The following is a 15098-nucleotide window of genomic DNA, read 5'->3' as shown; positions in this document are numbered from 1 at the left end:
ATTAGTATTTCATGAGTACAGTTTCCGTTTTGAATGATGAAAAAGATCTGTTTGTACCACAATGCCACTGAATTGTACACTGAAAAAATGGTTAAAATGGTAAATTTATGTTACATATTTTTTGTCACCATAAAAAAATATAGTGGAAACATATTTGGGTTTTAGGATTAAAGTGTAAGATCATTCCACAAAACACAAATGTCCAAAGGTCTCCCCAGACCAATTAAATAAGACTGTCTGGGGTTGAGCCCTGGGCTCTGATATCCTCTAAAAAAGTGTCCAGATGAATTTAACATGCAGTCATTACGGAGAGTCTGTCTCGGGTCCAAGATTATTCTAAGATTCCAGCATCCAAGAAGAAGAGTGAATGCGCCATCCATTTCTCTATTGTGATGGTTTTTAAATCTGTTCACAAATTCTTTGATGGCCTTTCTTCAAGAGGCGGAGTCTAATTGCCCTCCCCCTGAGTGTGAACTGGACTTAGTGACTTCCTTCTAACAAATGGAGGGAAAAAAAAGCAGGAGTGACAGTGATGGAGAAACTGAGGCTTCCCACCAACAGTAGTGTGAGGGAGCCATCATGGAAGTGGGGCTCCAGCCCCAGCTGACATCTGACTGTAACCACATGCAAGACCCTGAGTCAGAACCACCCAGCTAAGTCACTCCCAAATTCCTGTCCCACAGAAACGGCGAGGTGACGTTTGTTGTTTTAAGCCACTAAATTTGGGGGTGATTTGTTACACAGCAATAGGTAATTAATACATCCATTTATGAGTCATTGAACCATCCACTCATCCCTGTACACACCCACCCATTCATCTACCCACCTACTCACCCGACTATATCCACTGAACCACCTACCCATCCATCCATACATCCACTCAGCCACCCAGCCTAGAACACAGTGACTGGCACAGAGTAGACCTGTGCAAATATTTGTCAAATGAACGAACACTTTCCAAATGTCTCCTCTCTGTTACTGACTGAGACAGGTCAGATGACTTACTGAGAAACATGGCCCCCAGACCACTGTGGCATGATGAGACTGGTGCCTGGCTCTGCTGGACAAGCCTGGGCAGCCCAGAAACATACTCTGGCCTACACTGTCCCCGCCCCAGGCAGCAGCTTTCCCACCTGCACCAATCCAGCCTTATTTCTTCCTGCTGAGAACCACAGTTCTGTAAACCGTAATCCCATCCCTCCCCACAAGCCCCTCTGGCCTGCATGATAGAAAACACCTGGTTCTATCTCTCCAGATCCCCCCATTCTCCTATCCCCAGCCCTGGGGTCAAATGCTAAAGCTGCTGGCTGTGACTCAAGAGAGCTGGGCTGTCAGCCAGAAGAACGGAAGTTTGGGGGACAGGAGAGGCCTCACTATCTTCCCAGAGAATGTTACAGAGGCCTGGGCCTTCCCCAGCCCACACATACCCAGCCTAATCCATTCTCATCCTTCAGGGTTTATCCTACATGCTAGGGCTTCAGTTTTCTTATCTGTACAATGGGAATAACAAGGGTATTTTGGAGGTGAGATGTCATGGTGCCCAGGAGAACACTCAGAAAAGGGCAGACGGCAGCATATACTGCAGTATATGTGCCCATTGAGCCGCTATGAAAAGAGCAGTGACAGTAAAACCAAAGTCCTCCCAGCAGCCAGAAGGGTCAGAGGTGATCGGCCTTCTCTTTCCTCACTGATTTGCTCTCTCTGCTCTGAGAGCTGCAGCATCTCCTCCTGTTCTTCTAACATTCCATGAATGCAACAGCCTCAGGGTCTTTGCACGGGCTGTTCCCTCTGCCTGGAATGCTCTTCCTCCAAATACGGACACAGCTCCTCCCTCCCTCAGGTCTTTGCTCAAATGTCACCTTCTCAGGGAGGCCTTCCCTGGCCCCTGTTCCTCCACTGTCACCATCCTCTTTTAGGTTCAGGGGTTTAGTCTTGTTTATTCACTGCTAGATTCCCACATCTACCAAAGTGACCAGAGCATACCGTGTTTTCCCGAAAGTAAGGTCTAGCCGGACCATCAGCTCTAATGCATCTTTTGGAGCAAACATTAATATAAGACCTGGGCTTATTTTACTATAAGACTGGGTGTCGTGCAGGGGTCTCATCTCCCGCTCCCCACATAAGAATGCAGGACATGGCTAGGCCAAAAAGGAACACCCACGGAGCCATAAGTAGGGGAGTCATATCACTATATTCTCACCACTCTCTCTCCTTCTGGGCCTCTCGGGGTACTGTACTGGAGCAACAGCGGCTCACATCAAGGTGCTTACATATTCTCGATGGCGGCCAGTCAAGACACAAAAGCAAACATCCGCCAGTTCTACTACATGGTGGCATCCGCCTCTCTGCAATCCGCTCTTGCTAGCCCCCATCTTCTGCTAGTGTAGCCACAGCAGATATATTAGCGGCCAATGGCTCAACGGTTACAGCTGACAGCCAACTAGCCACAGTTGATGGCCATTTACTACCCAAGCCAGCACCTTTCTATGTGAGGCCGAGAGCCTGGAAACTGCTTTTTGGGGCTTTGTTCCCACACTCCACCCCTACAGTGTTTCGCCTCACAATCTATGTGACAAGCGTCTTCCGTGAGGGGCCCTGTACGAGGAGCCTGGAGGTGAATGCAATATCCTGGACACAGCCAGGCTCTCTGAGCACAGCCAAGGTTTATCAGGGCACCACCAGTACTCCTGGGCACAGCCAGACTTCCTGGGCTTCTTAGGGTACCGCCTGTCTCCCCGGGCACAGCCAGGGTTTCTCAGGTCACTGCCACTCTCTCTGGACACAGCCAGACTTCCTGGACACAGCCAGGGCCTCTCAGGGCACTGCCACTCTCTCTCTTTCTGGGCCTCTCGGGGTACTGTACTGGAGCAACAGCGGCTCACATCAAGGTGCTTACATATTCTCGATGGCGGCCAGTCAAGACACAAAAGCAAACATCCGCCAGTTCTACTACATGGTGGTATGTTCCCAAACAGTCAAGTAGTCCATTAAATTAGGGATAAAAGGCAATTCCCCATAGTCCATAGTCATTCGCCAGGGCTGTCCTGGGGGTGAGGGACGACCTTGACCTCACCCTCACCTCCCACGGAGGACTCAGCAAGCGTTTCCTCCTGGGACAAGTCCCGCATCCGGGCTGCCTCAGCAAACAGTTCCCAGCCCACAGGGCGGCAACAACCTTCGCTTTCTCCGGCCTCTGCTGGTTGGGGAACCGTCCACTTCTTTCCACCCCTCCACGGGGATGAGCTCTCCGGCAGCTGCTCCTCCTGGTCTTCCTGAGACTGAGCTTTCATACGCACAAACTGCTGCACTGCCCTTCGGAAAGCTTTGGCCAGCACCATATCCTGCTGACTACGCCAGGTGTCGTGCAGGGGTCTCAGCTCCCACTCCCCACATAAGAACGCAGGACATGGCTAGGCCAAAAAGGAACACCCACGGAGCCATAAGTAGGGGAGTCATATCACTATATTCTCACCGGCGGCATCCGCCTCTCTGCAATCCGCTCTTGCTAGCTCCCATCTTCTACTAGTGTAGCCACAGCAGTTATATTAGTGGCCAATGGTTCAACGGTTACAGCTGACGCCAACTAGCCACAGTTGATGGCCATTTACTACCCAAGCCAGCACCTTTCTATGTGAGGCCGAGAGCCTGGAAACTGCTTTTTGGGGCTTTGTTCCCACACCGGGCCTTAGATAGCAATATAATATAAGACCAGGTCTTATATAAATTTTTGCTCCAGAAGACACATTAGAGCTGATTGTCCAACTAGGTCTTATTTTCGCGGAAACACGGTCGTAGGTAGTGGGTAGTAGGACGGATGATGATGGATGGATGGATGGGTGATGATGGATGGATGAATAGATTAATAAATGGTTAAAGTAAGAGGATATTGAGTGGGACTTCTCCAATAATCTTGAAATGGCCTCTAGGTGTGAGTTCCCCACCTTCTATTATTATTAAAAAGTGGCTGCGAAGGTTCTGCTCTCCCCCTATATCATCCCAGCACCAACAAAAGACTGGGGTGGGATGAATGGGGGGGGGGGAGAAGAGAGGAAACTTCACTCCCCAGGTCCCAAGTTCACCACTGCCCTGCACACACCTCCAGTTAAGGGACATGGTGCTGATTCCATGCAGCATGTGCCCCAAATAGGCAAAAGAGGACTGAGGAGAGGTGCTGGGGTGAGGAGAGCTCAGGGAGGTGGGAGTTTCCTGGGAATGTCACCTGGACACGGGAAGGAAGCAGGGAATGAGACAGCTTCCCAGTATCCCACCCCGAAGGGTTGGCCCCAGGCTGAGGAGACCACAGCAGGATGCAGTGGGAGGTGGGAGATGAGCCACAGGGGGAGGGAGTTGGTGTGGGGGTAACACGCCATGGGGAAATTCACCTCTGCCCCCATCCCACACGGCAGCCCCCAGCAGCTCACGCTCAGGCTACCATTTGAACACGCCCATGGCCACCAGGGAAGCAATAAGAGCCAAACAAGTACAAGCACAGCACCAGCTGAGAACGAGACAACGTGTCCCTTTCCACTTTAACTCCCACTTGATGAGGAAGGGGCTCAGAAACAGGAAAAGCCCTCAAATGAACGTAACATTGGATGAGAGGCTGAAGTTTTAGACTAGCCTGGGCATTTTGCTATGGCAAGGTGTCTTTAAGAAAGCGGAAAGAAAGATTTCGGAGAACAAGGTTTAGAGACAAAGAAAACACCCTTTCATACGTGTGCTCCACGGATTCCTGCTGGCGGCAGGACAGCTACCTGTTGGGTTGCCCCTTTTCCCTTGCTGGGTCACTGAAGATTACCTGAGCTGGTCAAGGCCTTTGAGACACGGCCTGGCACCAGGAAAGCCTTGGTAAATGTTTGTTGATGGAAAGGGCATTGGAAACAAAACAATGGAGCAAGGAGTGTGGGGTGGGAGGGGTCTGCTACTGTGGGGAAGGGCATTGGGAGGATGCCTGGACTGTTTGTGCCAAGGATCTCCCAGAATGCAAGAAAGGATCTGTGTCTGGGCAACAGTGCTGGGCGCCAGCTGGGGGCTGCGGGGAGGCCCTCCCGGCCTTGGTACTCTGCCCTGTCTCCGCAGGCTCGCAGTGCTTTCGGCTTCCCTCAGTCCTGTCTGCAATGACTTCCCAACCGGGGGTTTCTAGCAGACGCAACGCATACAGAGGGGTCTCCATGGCAACGTTGACGTCATGGACCTGGGGTCCCGCAACGCTGCCTCCCGCCCCCACCAGCCGGCCTGTCGCATCCCAGCCGGGTTCTGCAGCAGCTGAGACGCCAGGGGCGTTGGAGCTGCCACCCTGCCCTGTGATCTGCCCCGTCCTGGCCACCAGGAGCAGACAGGTGTGAGCCAGGCCAGCCAGGTCACAGGGGCCTGCCACCTTCCTGATTTCCCGCTTCCTCCTGCCTCTGGGTCCTCAAATTGCTCTCAGCGGGCTGCTAGCTGAACAGCTCTTTCTTCCTGTTTCATTAACAGGAAGCCCCCTCCCAGGGAGAATGTGCATTTTAATAGGAAAGTGGGTGGTGCCGTGCGACCCCTTTCCCCCTCCGGGTCTGCCTCCCTTCGTCCATTTCACAATAAAGCCACGGAATTAAACCACTCCCAAATTATCATAGAACCCCTCTCCCACAACTGCCTCCTTCCCTGACTGCTTCTCCGGGCACTGGGATAGAGACCTAGGGCCTTGCCCCTCTCTCCTGAGGCTCATGCCTCCATACTCCTCCTGCTTTCTAGTCTGTTCCACCGAAGTGCCAGCGCTGCCTCCGAGCCTCCGCACCTGCTTTTCCCTCTGCCTGGAAGGCTGTTACCTCCCCCACCTCCCTTCTCAGCTGCTCATTTTCTGCTTCTTCTCCAGATCTAGGCAAGTGAGCTCAGCGCTGCCCCCTCTTGAAGGCGCACGTCCCAGCCTGCACTTCCTTTTAGCTTTCTCCACCGCTGTCACCAAAAAGTAGTACCGGGATTATTTGCCTACTGGCTACCTCGCCCCTCAGAATGTAGTGGTTCCAGTAAGTGCTCAATACGTGTGTGGTGTTTTTTTCTTTAAAAAAACAGCCTCATTGGGATATAATTCACATACCCTACAATCTACCTGAGTGTACAATTCCATGGTTTTAGTATATTTAGAGTAGTGCAGACAGCACTGCAGTCAATTTTAGAACATTTCCATCACCCCAAAAAGAAACCAGTGCACTTTAGCTATCACACCCCTAGCCCTCCAACCCCTCAGCTCTAAGGCACAATTGATTGGCTTTCTGTGTCCACAGAGCTCCCTATCACGACTGGAATCACATCATACGAGGTCGTTTGTAACTATCTTCTTTCACTTAGCACAGTGTTTTCAGTGCAATGCATTTTTGTGCCATGAATGAATGAATAGGTGATTGAATGAATGAAAGGCTGTGGGAAGCGACTGGAAGGCGCTTTCTTGGTGGGATGATGGCGGCAGGATGACAGGCCCTGGGTCCCTTATGGGATCTATGTCGAATAAGGGATGGAGCTCTGAATAGCCTGTGGCCTGGCAGCCTCGGGTCAGCTCCAAGTCAAGAATCCAGTCTCGCTGCCCAACCCCTGATGTTAGTTGTAGGTCAGATATCCAACCCATTGTCCTGATTTCATCAGCAGAGCTGCTTTCCTTTCTTCACATCAGTTTTTCATTCATTAATTCACTCACTCATTCATGTTCCACAGAAATGCATGGTTGTGACCTCAAAATCTCTTGTAAATGAATACACTCTTTTTAAAAATCAATAAAATAGGCAGATGCTTGCTTTCTAGCAGGACTAGGGGCTAGAACGGTGAGCCTGGCAGTGCTGCAAGTCAGTTCTGTGAGTGCCCCCTGCGGGGGGGATCAGGCCAGAGAGCTTTTCCTGTTTCGGGTCTTTCCCAGTGGGCTCTGAGGTAGATTCTCAGTATGTGCCATCTAAATAAAATCCACTCTACCAGTGCGTAAATGCTAGTTCAAGTCCTGTGCCCTGATTACTTCCCACTTCCTCCCGTGTCATTGCCACGCGCCAGCTCCAGGTTTATAGAAATGCTAGAACTGTGTTGTCCATAAGAGAGCCACTGGCCATATATGGCTGCTCTCGAGCACTTGAGATGTGACTGGTCCCAATGGAGAAGGGCTGGAAATACAAAATACATCCCAGGTATCGAAGACTTTGTAAGAAAAGAATGTAAAATATCTCAGTAATTTTTGTATTGATTACATATCGAAATGATATTTGGGGTATGTTAGGTTAAAGAAAATATATCACCCGAATGAATTTCACTTTTTTTTTTTTTTTTAAGATGTGGCTAGTAGAACATGTGGCTTGCATTCTGTTTCTGTAAGATCGCGCTGGACTCGCACAACTATCCCTCAGGGGAGACAGCCCCCCACCCTCATGCTCAGGATGGACACTGCTGGAACTGCAGAGCTGTGAAGGCCTTAAGATGCACTGTGATGCTCTACTGCTCTCCACAAAAAAGCCCATGAGTCATTGTCCCACCTGCCAACCCAGCAAATCCCCTGTAGCCAGTGAGGCTGGGGGGGTGGCAGAGAGCAGCTGCTGTGAGAGGTATCCTGTGCCCCAGAAACAATGGAGATTCCACACCCCACTAGCTAAGCCTCCTTCCCACTGGACCCAGTAGCCCCGTCTCCTCCCTGGCAAATCAGAGAGGAGAGACAAGCCTGCTGTTCTAGGGAAATAGTTGTTCCTACCATTACATTCACAGGAAAGACGAACAATAGTTGTTCCCTACCGTTACATTCACAGGAAAGACAAACAGCTAAGAGGTCAGTTGCTAGGAGCTTGGTGGAGAACCTTTCAGACTGTCCTCAGCCTTCGACTTCTGTGGAAATGACCAAAAGTGCTTCGGGAAGGTTTCATTTCTGAAGGTGGTCCAAAGGTCAGGTTCCCATATACTGAGGAGTGGATCAGGGACCAGGTGGATTGCATTTCCCTCACAGATTTGAGAGAGAGGCTAGCCCAGGCTAGCCTTACCCAGCCTATGAGAACAGGAGGGAAGGCTAGCACAGAGTTTTTCAAGGCCCCATCCAAATCTGGATAAAGTGGAAAATAAAGCAAAGTCACACATCCCCCCATGTACAGCTGTGCAGGCTGTGCAATGAACAAGCGTGCCACATTCAAGGCAGTTGGCATATCTATTATACAATCTTCTATTGTTTATGTCAAATTTCCAGCAGATGGCAGTGTTGTGTTTTGAGGAGGAGATACTTGGAAACATTCACCAAGAGGCTTCAAAAGGATGGACTAGAATGGCTCTGAATAGTGGTGGCATTGGACACCATTCACCTTCCCAGACACGCAGAGGGGAACAGCAGCCAACTTTTCATTTATAAAATTCTTAAGAAACCAATTTAAAGTGGCATATAGAACACACGATGTTGTGCAATCACCACCTCTATCTAGTTCCAAAATTTCTTCATCACCCTAAAACAAAAGTCCATCCCCATTAAGCAGTTACTCCCTGGCTCCCGGTCAACACCAATCTGCTTTTTCTCTGTACAGATTTGCCTACTCTGGACATTTCCTATAAATGGAATCATACAATACGTGGTCTTTTGTGACTGGCTTATTTCACTTACCATAATGTTTTAGATTCATTCATGTTGGAGAATGTATCAGAGCTTCATTGCTTTTTATGGATAGGTAATAGTGCATTGTCTATATCATTTTTATTTATCCCTTCACCCATTGACGGATATTTGCGGTTTCCACCTAACGCCACTTTGATAAAGTTTATGTGTAGCATATACAGATTACACAAATCTTAAGTGTGGGGCTCCATGCGTATGTAAACATCTGTGTATCTACAAATCAAGATGTACAGCATTTACATCATCCCAGAAGGTTCCCTTCTGCCTTCCCAGTAACACTCCCACCCTGTTGCAGAGATAACCACTACTGTGACCTCTGTAATCATAGATGACTTGTGTCTGTTCATGAATTTTACATAAATAGAATCATACGGCAAACCCTCGTTCCTGGCTCCGTTCACACCACGTAATGTCTATCCAATTAATTGATGTCATTGTGTAGCTCACTTGTCGGTTCTTTTTCTGCAGGATTCCATCATACGAGTATGTCACTGTTGATAGACACTTGCGTTGTTCCACTGTGTGACTATCCCCCAGTTTGTTTATTCATTCTCCTGTTAGTGGACTTTTGGGTTGTTTCCACTTTTTGTCTATTATGAATAATGCCGCTATAAACATTTTTGTTTGTCTTTTGGTGGACATGTGAGCTCATTTCTCTTAAGCATATACCAAGTGGATATGCAGGGTGATAGGCTGGGCAGATGTTTAGTTTAGTAGATACGCTTTTCAAAGCAGTCAAACCAATTCCTACTCCCACCAGGAATGAGAGCTTCCATCAGTCGCCACCCCCTCTGAAAATGGGTGCAAGCGGATTCTCGGGACCCTGATGGGCAGTCCTTCTAGCTCATCTGGGAGGTACCTCTGTTGCTAAGGTCAGAGCAGGAATACCTGGTGACCCTGAAGTGTCCTTGGCAGGGTTTTCCCAATCCATTACGGAAGGGCTCCCCCTCCAACCTGTCTCTCTGTCCCCTAGCATAAGATTAGTCACTGTCTTAGTTTGGGCTTCCCCAGAAGCAGGCTCTGAGATAAACATTCCAGCACAGATAGCTTGTGTGGGAAGTGGTCCCAGGAAACACAATGGGACTTTGGGAAAGTGAGGTGGGAAAGGGCAGGAAGTCCTAACAAGCAGGTGAGCCCTGTGGGCAGCTGATTAGCCCCAGGGAGGGTCTCCAGGAGCCAGGTAAGAACTCAGCCTCAGAGCTCTCCACCCTCACGAGGAGTGACAGAGACTGGGCATTTGCACACCAGCCCTGCCTGTCACTGAGGGCTATTGCCTGGCAGAGGCGCTCATCCTAGGCCCTCACAGACTGCCTCAGCAAATAAACCAAGACACTGAATGTCACCCTGACTCCTTGCTGGCCCTCCTTTCCTACCAATCACCATGTCCTGCAGTTTTACTCCTAAGCTTCTCTTGAATCTGTTTCTCCACATGGTCTCTGCCCTGGTCCAAGCTCCAGCCCCACCCATTCACCAACCAGCTGTGGAGAGATTTTTCCATAATGCCTTGTTCTAAGCTTGCCACGGTCCCCTACACCCTGTGTGACCTTGACCAACAGACCCAGCCTCTCCTGTCCTCTATTTCCCATTCTCTTCTTGAGCACATATTGTTTGCCTCTTGGGGACATCTGGGGGAGGAAGGTAGCTGGATAGATAGTTCTAGGCTTTTGAACTTGAAGAGTTCTAAGTTCCACGAACTAGCCTGGAGTTCCTAGGAAATGCAGCTTCTCAGGCCCACCAAGCCCTTAGGAATCAGAATCTGCATTTTCCAGAGACTCCCCAGGTGCAGAGAAGGCACATTCGTCTGAGAAGCTCTGGAGTAGAGCTTCCGCGAGGCTGTCCTGTACAGCAGTCCAGATTGATGGCCGGGGTTCTCCCTTGGGGGTGATTTTGTCCTGTGGGGACAGTGGGCAACATCTGGAGACATTTTTGGTTGTTACCACTGGGGGACGGGTGCTCCTGGCATCTAGCAGGTGGAGGCCAGGGCTGCTGCTCCACATCTCATGATGCCCAGGGCGGCCCCACCGCAAAGGACGACCTGGCCCCCAGTGTCAAGTGTAGAGGATGGCAAGCCCTGGGTACTGAGGGGGGTGTCCGCACTCTGTCGTGAGCCCCCAACTCTCAGCCTAGGTCTTGCCCCACCTTTACCCCACAAGGCCCCCGGGAAGCCATACAGAAGGGTCAGATGTCAATGAGTCACTTACAGTTTATTTTTGCCTGAAAGTATTTCACATCTCTGAACACAGCTACGTGACAGTAGTATAACCATCAGGAAAAGCAACAGTGCGAAGGGAAAGGTGGCATGTCTCGGTTCATCTTTTTTTTTTCTTTTTTAAATTTTTTTTTGCTTCTGCTTCTTCCTGCACCAGAGTGCTGTAAAGTATGGGACTGGAGGGGAGAGAATAAAACCAAACAACAGAAAACAACAACAACAACGAAAACAGAACACAAAACGGAACACTCACGCACACTCAAAATAAAACCTGGCACGTAAAATGAATTAAGACTGAAACCCAATTTCTTTTTTTTTTCCTTTTTTAAAAAAATGAGGGCATAGTTGGGGGATAATAAAGTCTACCTAGCAAAGTATAAAACGACAAAAGCATGGTTTCCATTGAATAAGATTAAATATATATATAAAACAATTACATTGACTGGGGGTTAGGTCTGGAGGTGCTGGAGGGGGAGTATTTGTGCTAAACCAACAGAAAAAGGGGCTTGGGGGAGAGGGGACCCCAAGTAAACTGTAAAGGGGCTGTTCTGTACAGTGAGGGCTTGTTAAGAAAAAGCCGACTGTTTATAAAAGAAATGGAGGTTGGTTTGTCGTCGGGGCAGGGTGGGGACAGAGGATGTCTGTGCTGCAGTGGTCACGTCATGGCGGGGGAGGGAAGTCAGGCTGGTGGAGGCGACGTCTCTCTCTTCTCCCAAGAGACCATGCAAGGAGGCGGCATGCATGAAGAGACCACAGGGAGCACAGGAGGTCTGTCAGGGACAGGGAGAGCAGAGGTCACCGGAGATGGGACTCTCTGGGGGACAGACGGGGGCAGCTCTTCTCCAGGGGTGGGTGGGAGGACAGGTTAGCAGTCCCCCTCAAAATGTGTAAAAGGGGCGGAGAGAAAGCTGGGCCCTTAGAGGAGCAAGACTACAATGTGGGGACCCCACTTCTCCTCCCCCAGCCTGACCCCTACCCGGTGAGGAAGTTGGAGACATCTGGGAAATGCACAGTGGTAGGTGGGCAGACAGACAGACAGACAGAAGGGAGGAGAGAGCTTTACCATACAGAATCCATTACGAAAAAGCAATTAATTTTCCAAGGAAGTTTTTTTTTTTGTATGTTTCTTTCCTTTAAAAAAATAACAATAATACTACCACTACCCCGACAGCTGACTGGTTTATACAGTACTCCACGCCAGGGGCGGTGGTGGAGGGGGGACAGGCGGGAGGGGAGGGAGGGCGGGCGGGTCGAAGACTTCATAAATAAGAGGCAGGTCCCAGACCCGCAATTTGTCAACATTTCTTAAATAGGCGCGTTAAATCTTATGTACAACAAGAATCACTTTGCATAGCAATGGTGAGGACACAGGACGGGTGCAATGACGGGACTGGGCCTTCTTGTCCCGATGGCAGGGCTGGTTCTCAGCGAGAGCTTCTGAGGAAGAAAGCATCCTTCTAGCCCTGGAGGCCCATCGGGGTCGAGTGATGGTGGCATCGGAGTTGACTTTTCCCACACGGCATTAAACACAAAGGCAAAGAAAATCCACAAGGGGTCCCCCCTCCCCAGCCCCCCACCCACGCCCTCCCCGACCCGCTGATGCTCCTCTGGTCACTACAAAGTCCATTTCAGATCAGGTCAAGGGTCCCATTATGAAGCTAAGAGAATTAGGCGGGGGCTGGGCGTGCTTATGGACCCCTCCCCACCCCCTCCCCCAGCACCCTCTGCCCCCAGAAAGACTCCCCCATCTATCTCACAGCCAGGACACTGGGGCGGGACCCCAGGACTGGCCGCTCTACGGCTATTAGTCAAGAGTTGTGTGTTGCGGTTGCAAACTGCTTCCTGCCGAGTGGAGCTTCACCAGGCTTCCGTGTAGCGGACGTCCACCTCCTTCAGGTTGGGAAGCTTGGCCTGCGGGGAGCAAGAAGGATCCGGTCTCTTCCAGAATCTGGCTGTGCCCGCCCCACCTCGCTGCTCCCTGGAGCTCTGAGCTGGGTGACTTCAGAGAGAACACAGAGCAGGGGGGGTGTTCCTGGCTCCAGAGAAAGTAGGTGACGGCTAATGAAGGCAGGCTGCTGGGGATTCCATGTCCCCGCCTCAGAGGGGCTCCGGATCCTCCTGCCAAATGCATGACCTTGGACACCCCACCCCAACCTCCTGGAGCCTCAGTTTCCTCATCTGTGGAGAGAATCTGTGTCCAGTCCCAGGGTCAATGCTAGGGATTAACTACCAAATACATGGTGAGCCCAGAGTGGCCTGGCCCACGCAATGTCACGCGCTCCAGGGAAGGGCATGTCTCACTTTCACTATAGCTTATATCCTCAGCATTCTCAGAAATGGGCAGGTGAATGAAGCAGGATCTCCATAAGCTGCCGGGAGCTGGGAGTCAGCAGAGAAACCTCCCTCTCAGGATTCCCCCACGTCAGACACCACCCACTTCTACCTGCTGTTCTTCAGAGCAGCTTCCTGCCCTCTGTCCCGGCCACCCAGACACACTTCCTCTCTTCCTTCTTTTATAAGCAGTTGGTTTTTTTCCTACCAAGCCTGCACTGCACACAGAGGCTGCTGACTGGTCTCGTACCTTTACTTACCCAATTCCCAGCTTTCCTGTGCACTGGCCAGTGCAATCTTTTAATGCACACACACACACACACACACACACAATTCCTCATTGCTTCTGTCCTGTGCTCCACAACCCTCAATGGCTCCCCACTGCCCAGGCAGAGGTTACAAACTGGGGCCTGCAGTCAGCAGTGCAGCTGCGTAACAAATATTTAAGTCAACCTTTCGAAATTAGGAGATTGCACAGAAGAAACTAGATTTCCAGGTTCTCTTGAAAAATGAGCTGATCTGGCTAGACTGTGCAGCGTGCTCTGGACTCCCCCAGGCGGCCGTCTCCAGTCTGCCCAAGGCTCCACAACACGAGGCTGGCCGTCACCGGAGAGCATCATCAAGTTGGCACCACGTGTTTCCCGAATGTGTGAAAATAAAACACCTACTGAAAGTGACTTCTGCACAGCGGCTTACTACAGCTCCTTTCCAGCTTGGCCTCGATAGCGGTTAGACCTTTGGCACTCTGAACTCAGGGATACTCTAGCACAGTGCTTCTCGGTTTCACGTGCACAGAATCCTTGGGGGTGGGGTTCAAATGCCCGTTTGCATCGAAGAGGTCTGGGAGGCCCTCGATCAGCATTCTTGACAAGTGTCTGAGTGAGGCTGACAGTGCTGAGGTCTGTACCCTGTGGTGGGCACCCTGCCCTGGCCTGTCCTGTACCCCTGCCACCTCTCTCTTCATGCCCCTCCAGACCCTGTGGATGGTTCTCTCTTCCAACCTGCCTGGCAAACTCACTTCTCAAGACCTCCTTTTGTGAAGGCTCTTCTGCCCCAGTGACTGAAGCTGGCTGTCCCCTCCCTGCTGGTTCCTGAGCCTTATGCTGCCTGTTAGCCGGGTTTCCTCTTGGCCACGGGTTAGCCAGCAGCACCTCAGCGTTCCCATCTCCAGCCTGGGCCTGGCACACAGTAGGTACTCTGAAGGCATCTGGAGGCTTGGACAGTGAGCAAGCCCTGGGCTGCAAGTTTGGCTGAGCTGGAGGTGGGAGCGGACAGGGGGCCCTGCTGAGTGTAGGCCTTGGACAGGAGCTGCTGGGGGAAGGAGCCTGCAGGGCACACAGGTGCCAGTGCTCTCAGGGCACATCTGTACTTCCAGGTCCAGCCCTGCCTTCCCTGTGTGCTGGCTCTCAGCAGCCCTGACCACTCTTTCTGGGGCAGCCAGTACCGAGCCCAGGATGACGGGGAGGCAGGATGTTGCTAAAGGCCCAGCCCCTCCAACTCCCCAGAGACGTGCGTTTTCACAAACAGAATATGCCTGCCTTCCAGCACTCCGATCTTCTTTCTTTCCCCAGTTTCACCTTGCCAACCCTGCCCAGGCTGCCAGTCTAGTCTCTTGACTGTGTGATTACACCAGCCCTGTAGACATTCTCCCTGCTTCTATTCCCCCTCAAAAAATCTAGTTTCCATGTAATGACCAGAAAAAGCTTTTGAAAACATAACTCACTATCCTACTTAGAGCCTCTGAAGCTTTCTACTGAACTTGGATGATACCGTGTTTCCCTGAAAATAAGACCGGGTCTCATATTAATTTTTGCTCCAAAAGACGCATTAGGGCTTATGTTCAGGGGATGTCATCCTGAAAAATCATGCTAGGGCTTATTTTCTGGTGAGGTCTTATTTTCGGGGAAACATGGTATCCAGAATCCTTCTACAACTTACCAGGGCTTATTCAGTCTGCCCCAG

The 15098-nt window shown here is 50.8% G+C and overlaps 1 protein-coding gene across 1 annotated transcript in view; it reads right to left on the bottom strand.

The window, feature by feature from the left end:
• Window positions 1-10781: 10781 nt before the first annotated feature.
• Window positions 10782-15098, bottom strand: part of CMIP (c-Maf inducing protein) — a 237096-nt gene continuing 232779 nt past the window's right edge. The window contains exon 21 of the mRNA XM_081030396.1: window positions 10782-12716. Coding sequence (XP_080886522.1) covers window positions 12663-12716 — 54 coding nt within the window. The 3' untranslated portion in view covers window positions 10782-12662. The remainder of the gene's footprint in view (window positions 12717-15098) is intronic.

Source organism: Rhinolophus hipposideros (assembly GCF_964194185.1).
Source record: "Rhinolophus hipposideros genome assembly, chromosome: 21".
NCBI classification, from domain to species: Eukaryota; Metazoa; Chordata; class Mammalia; order Chiroptera; family Rhinolophidae; genus Rhinolophus; species Rhinolophus hipposideros.
This window is presented reverse-complemented; position numbering and strand designations above follow the sequence as displayed.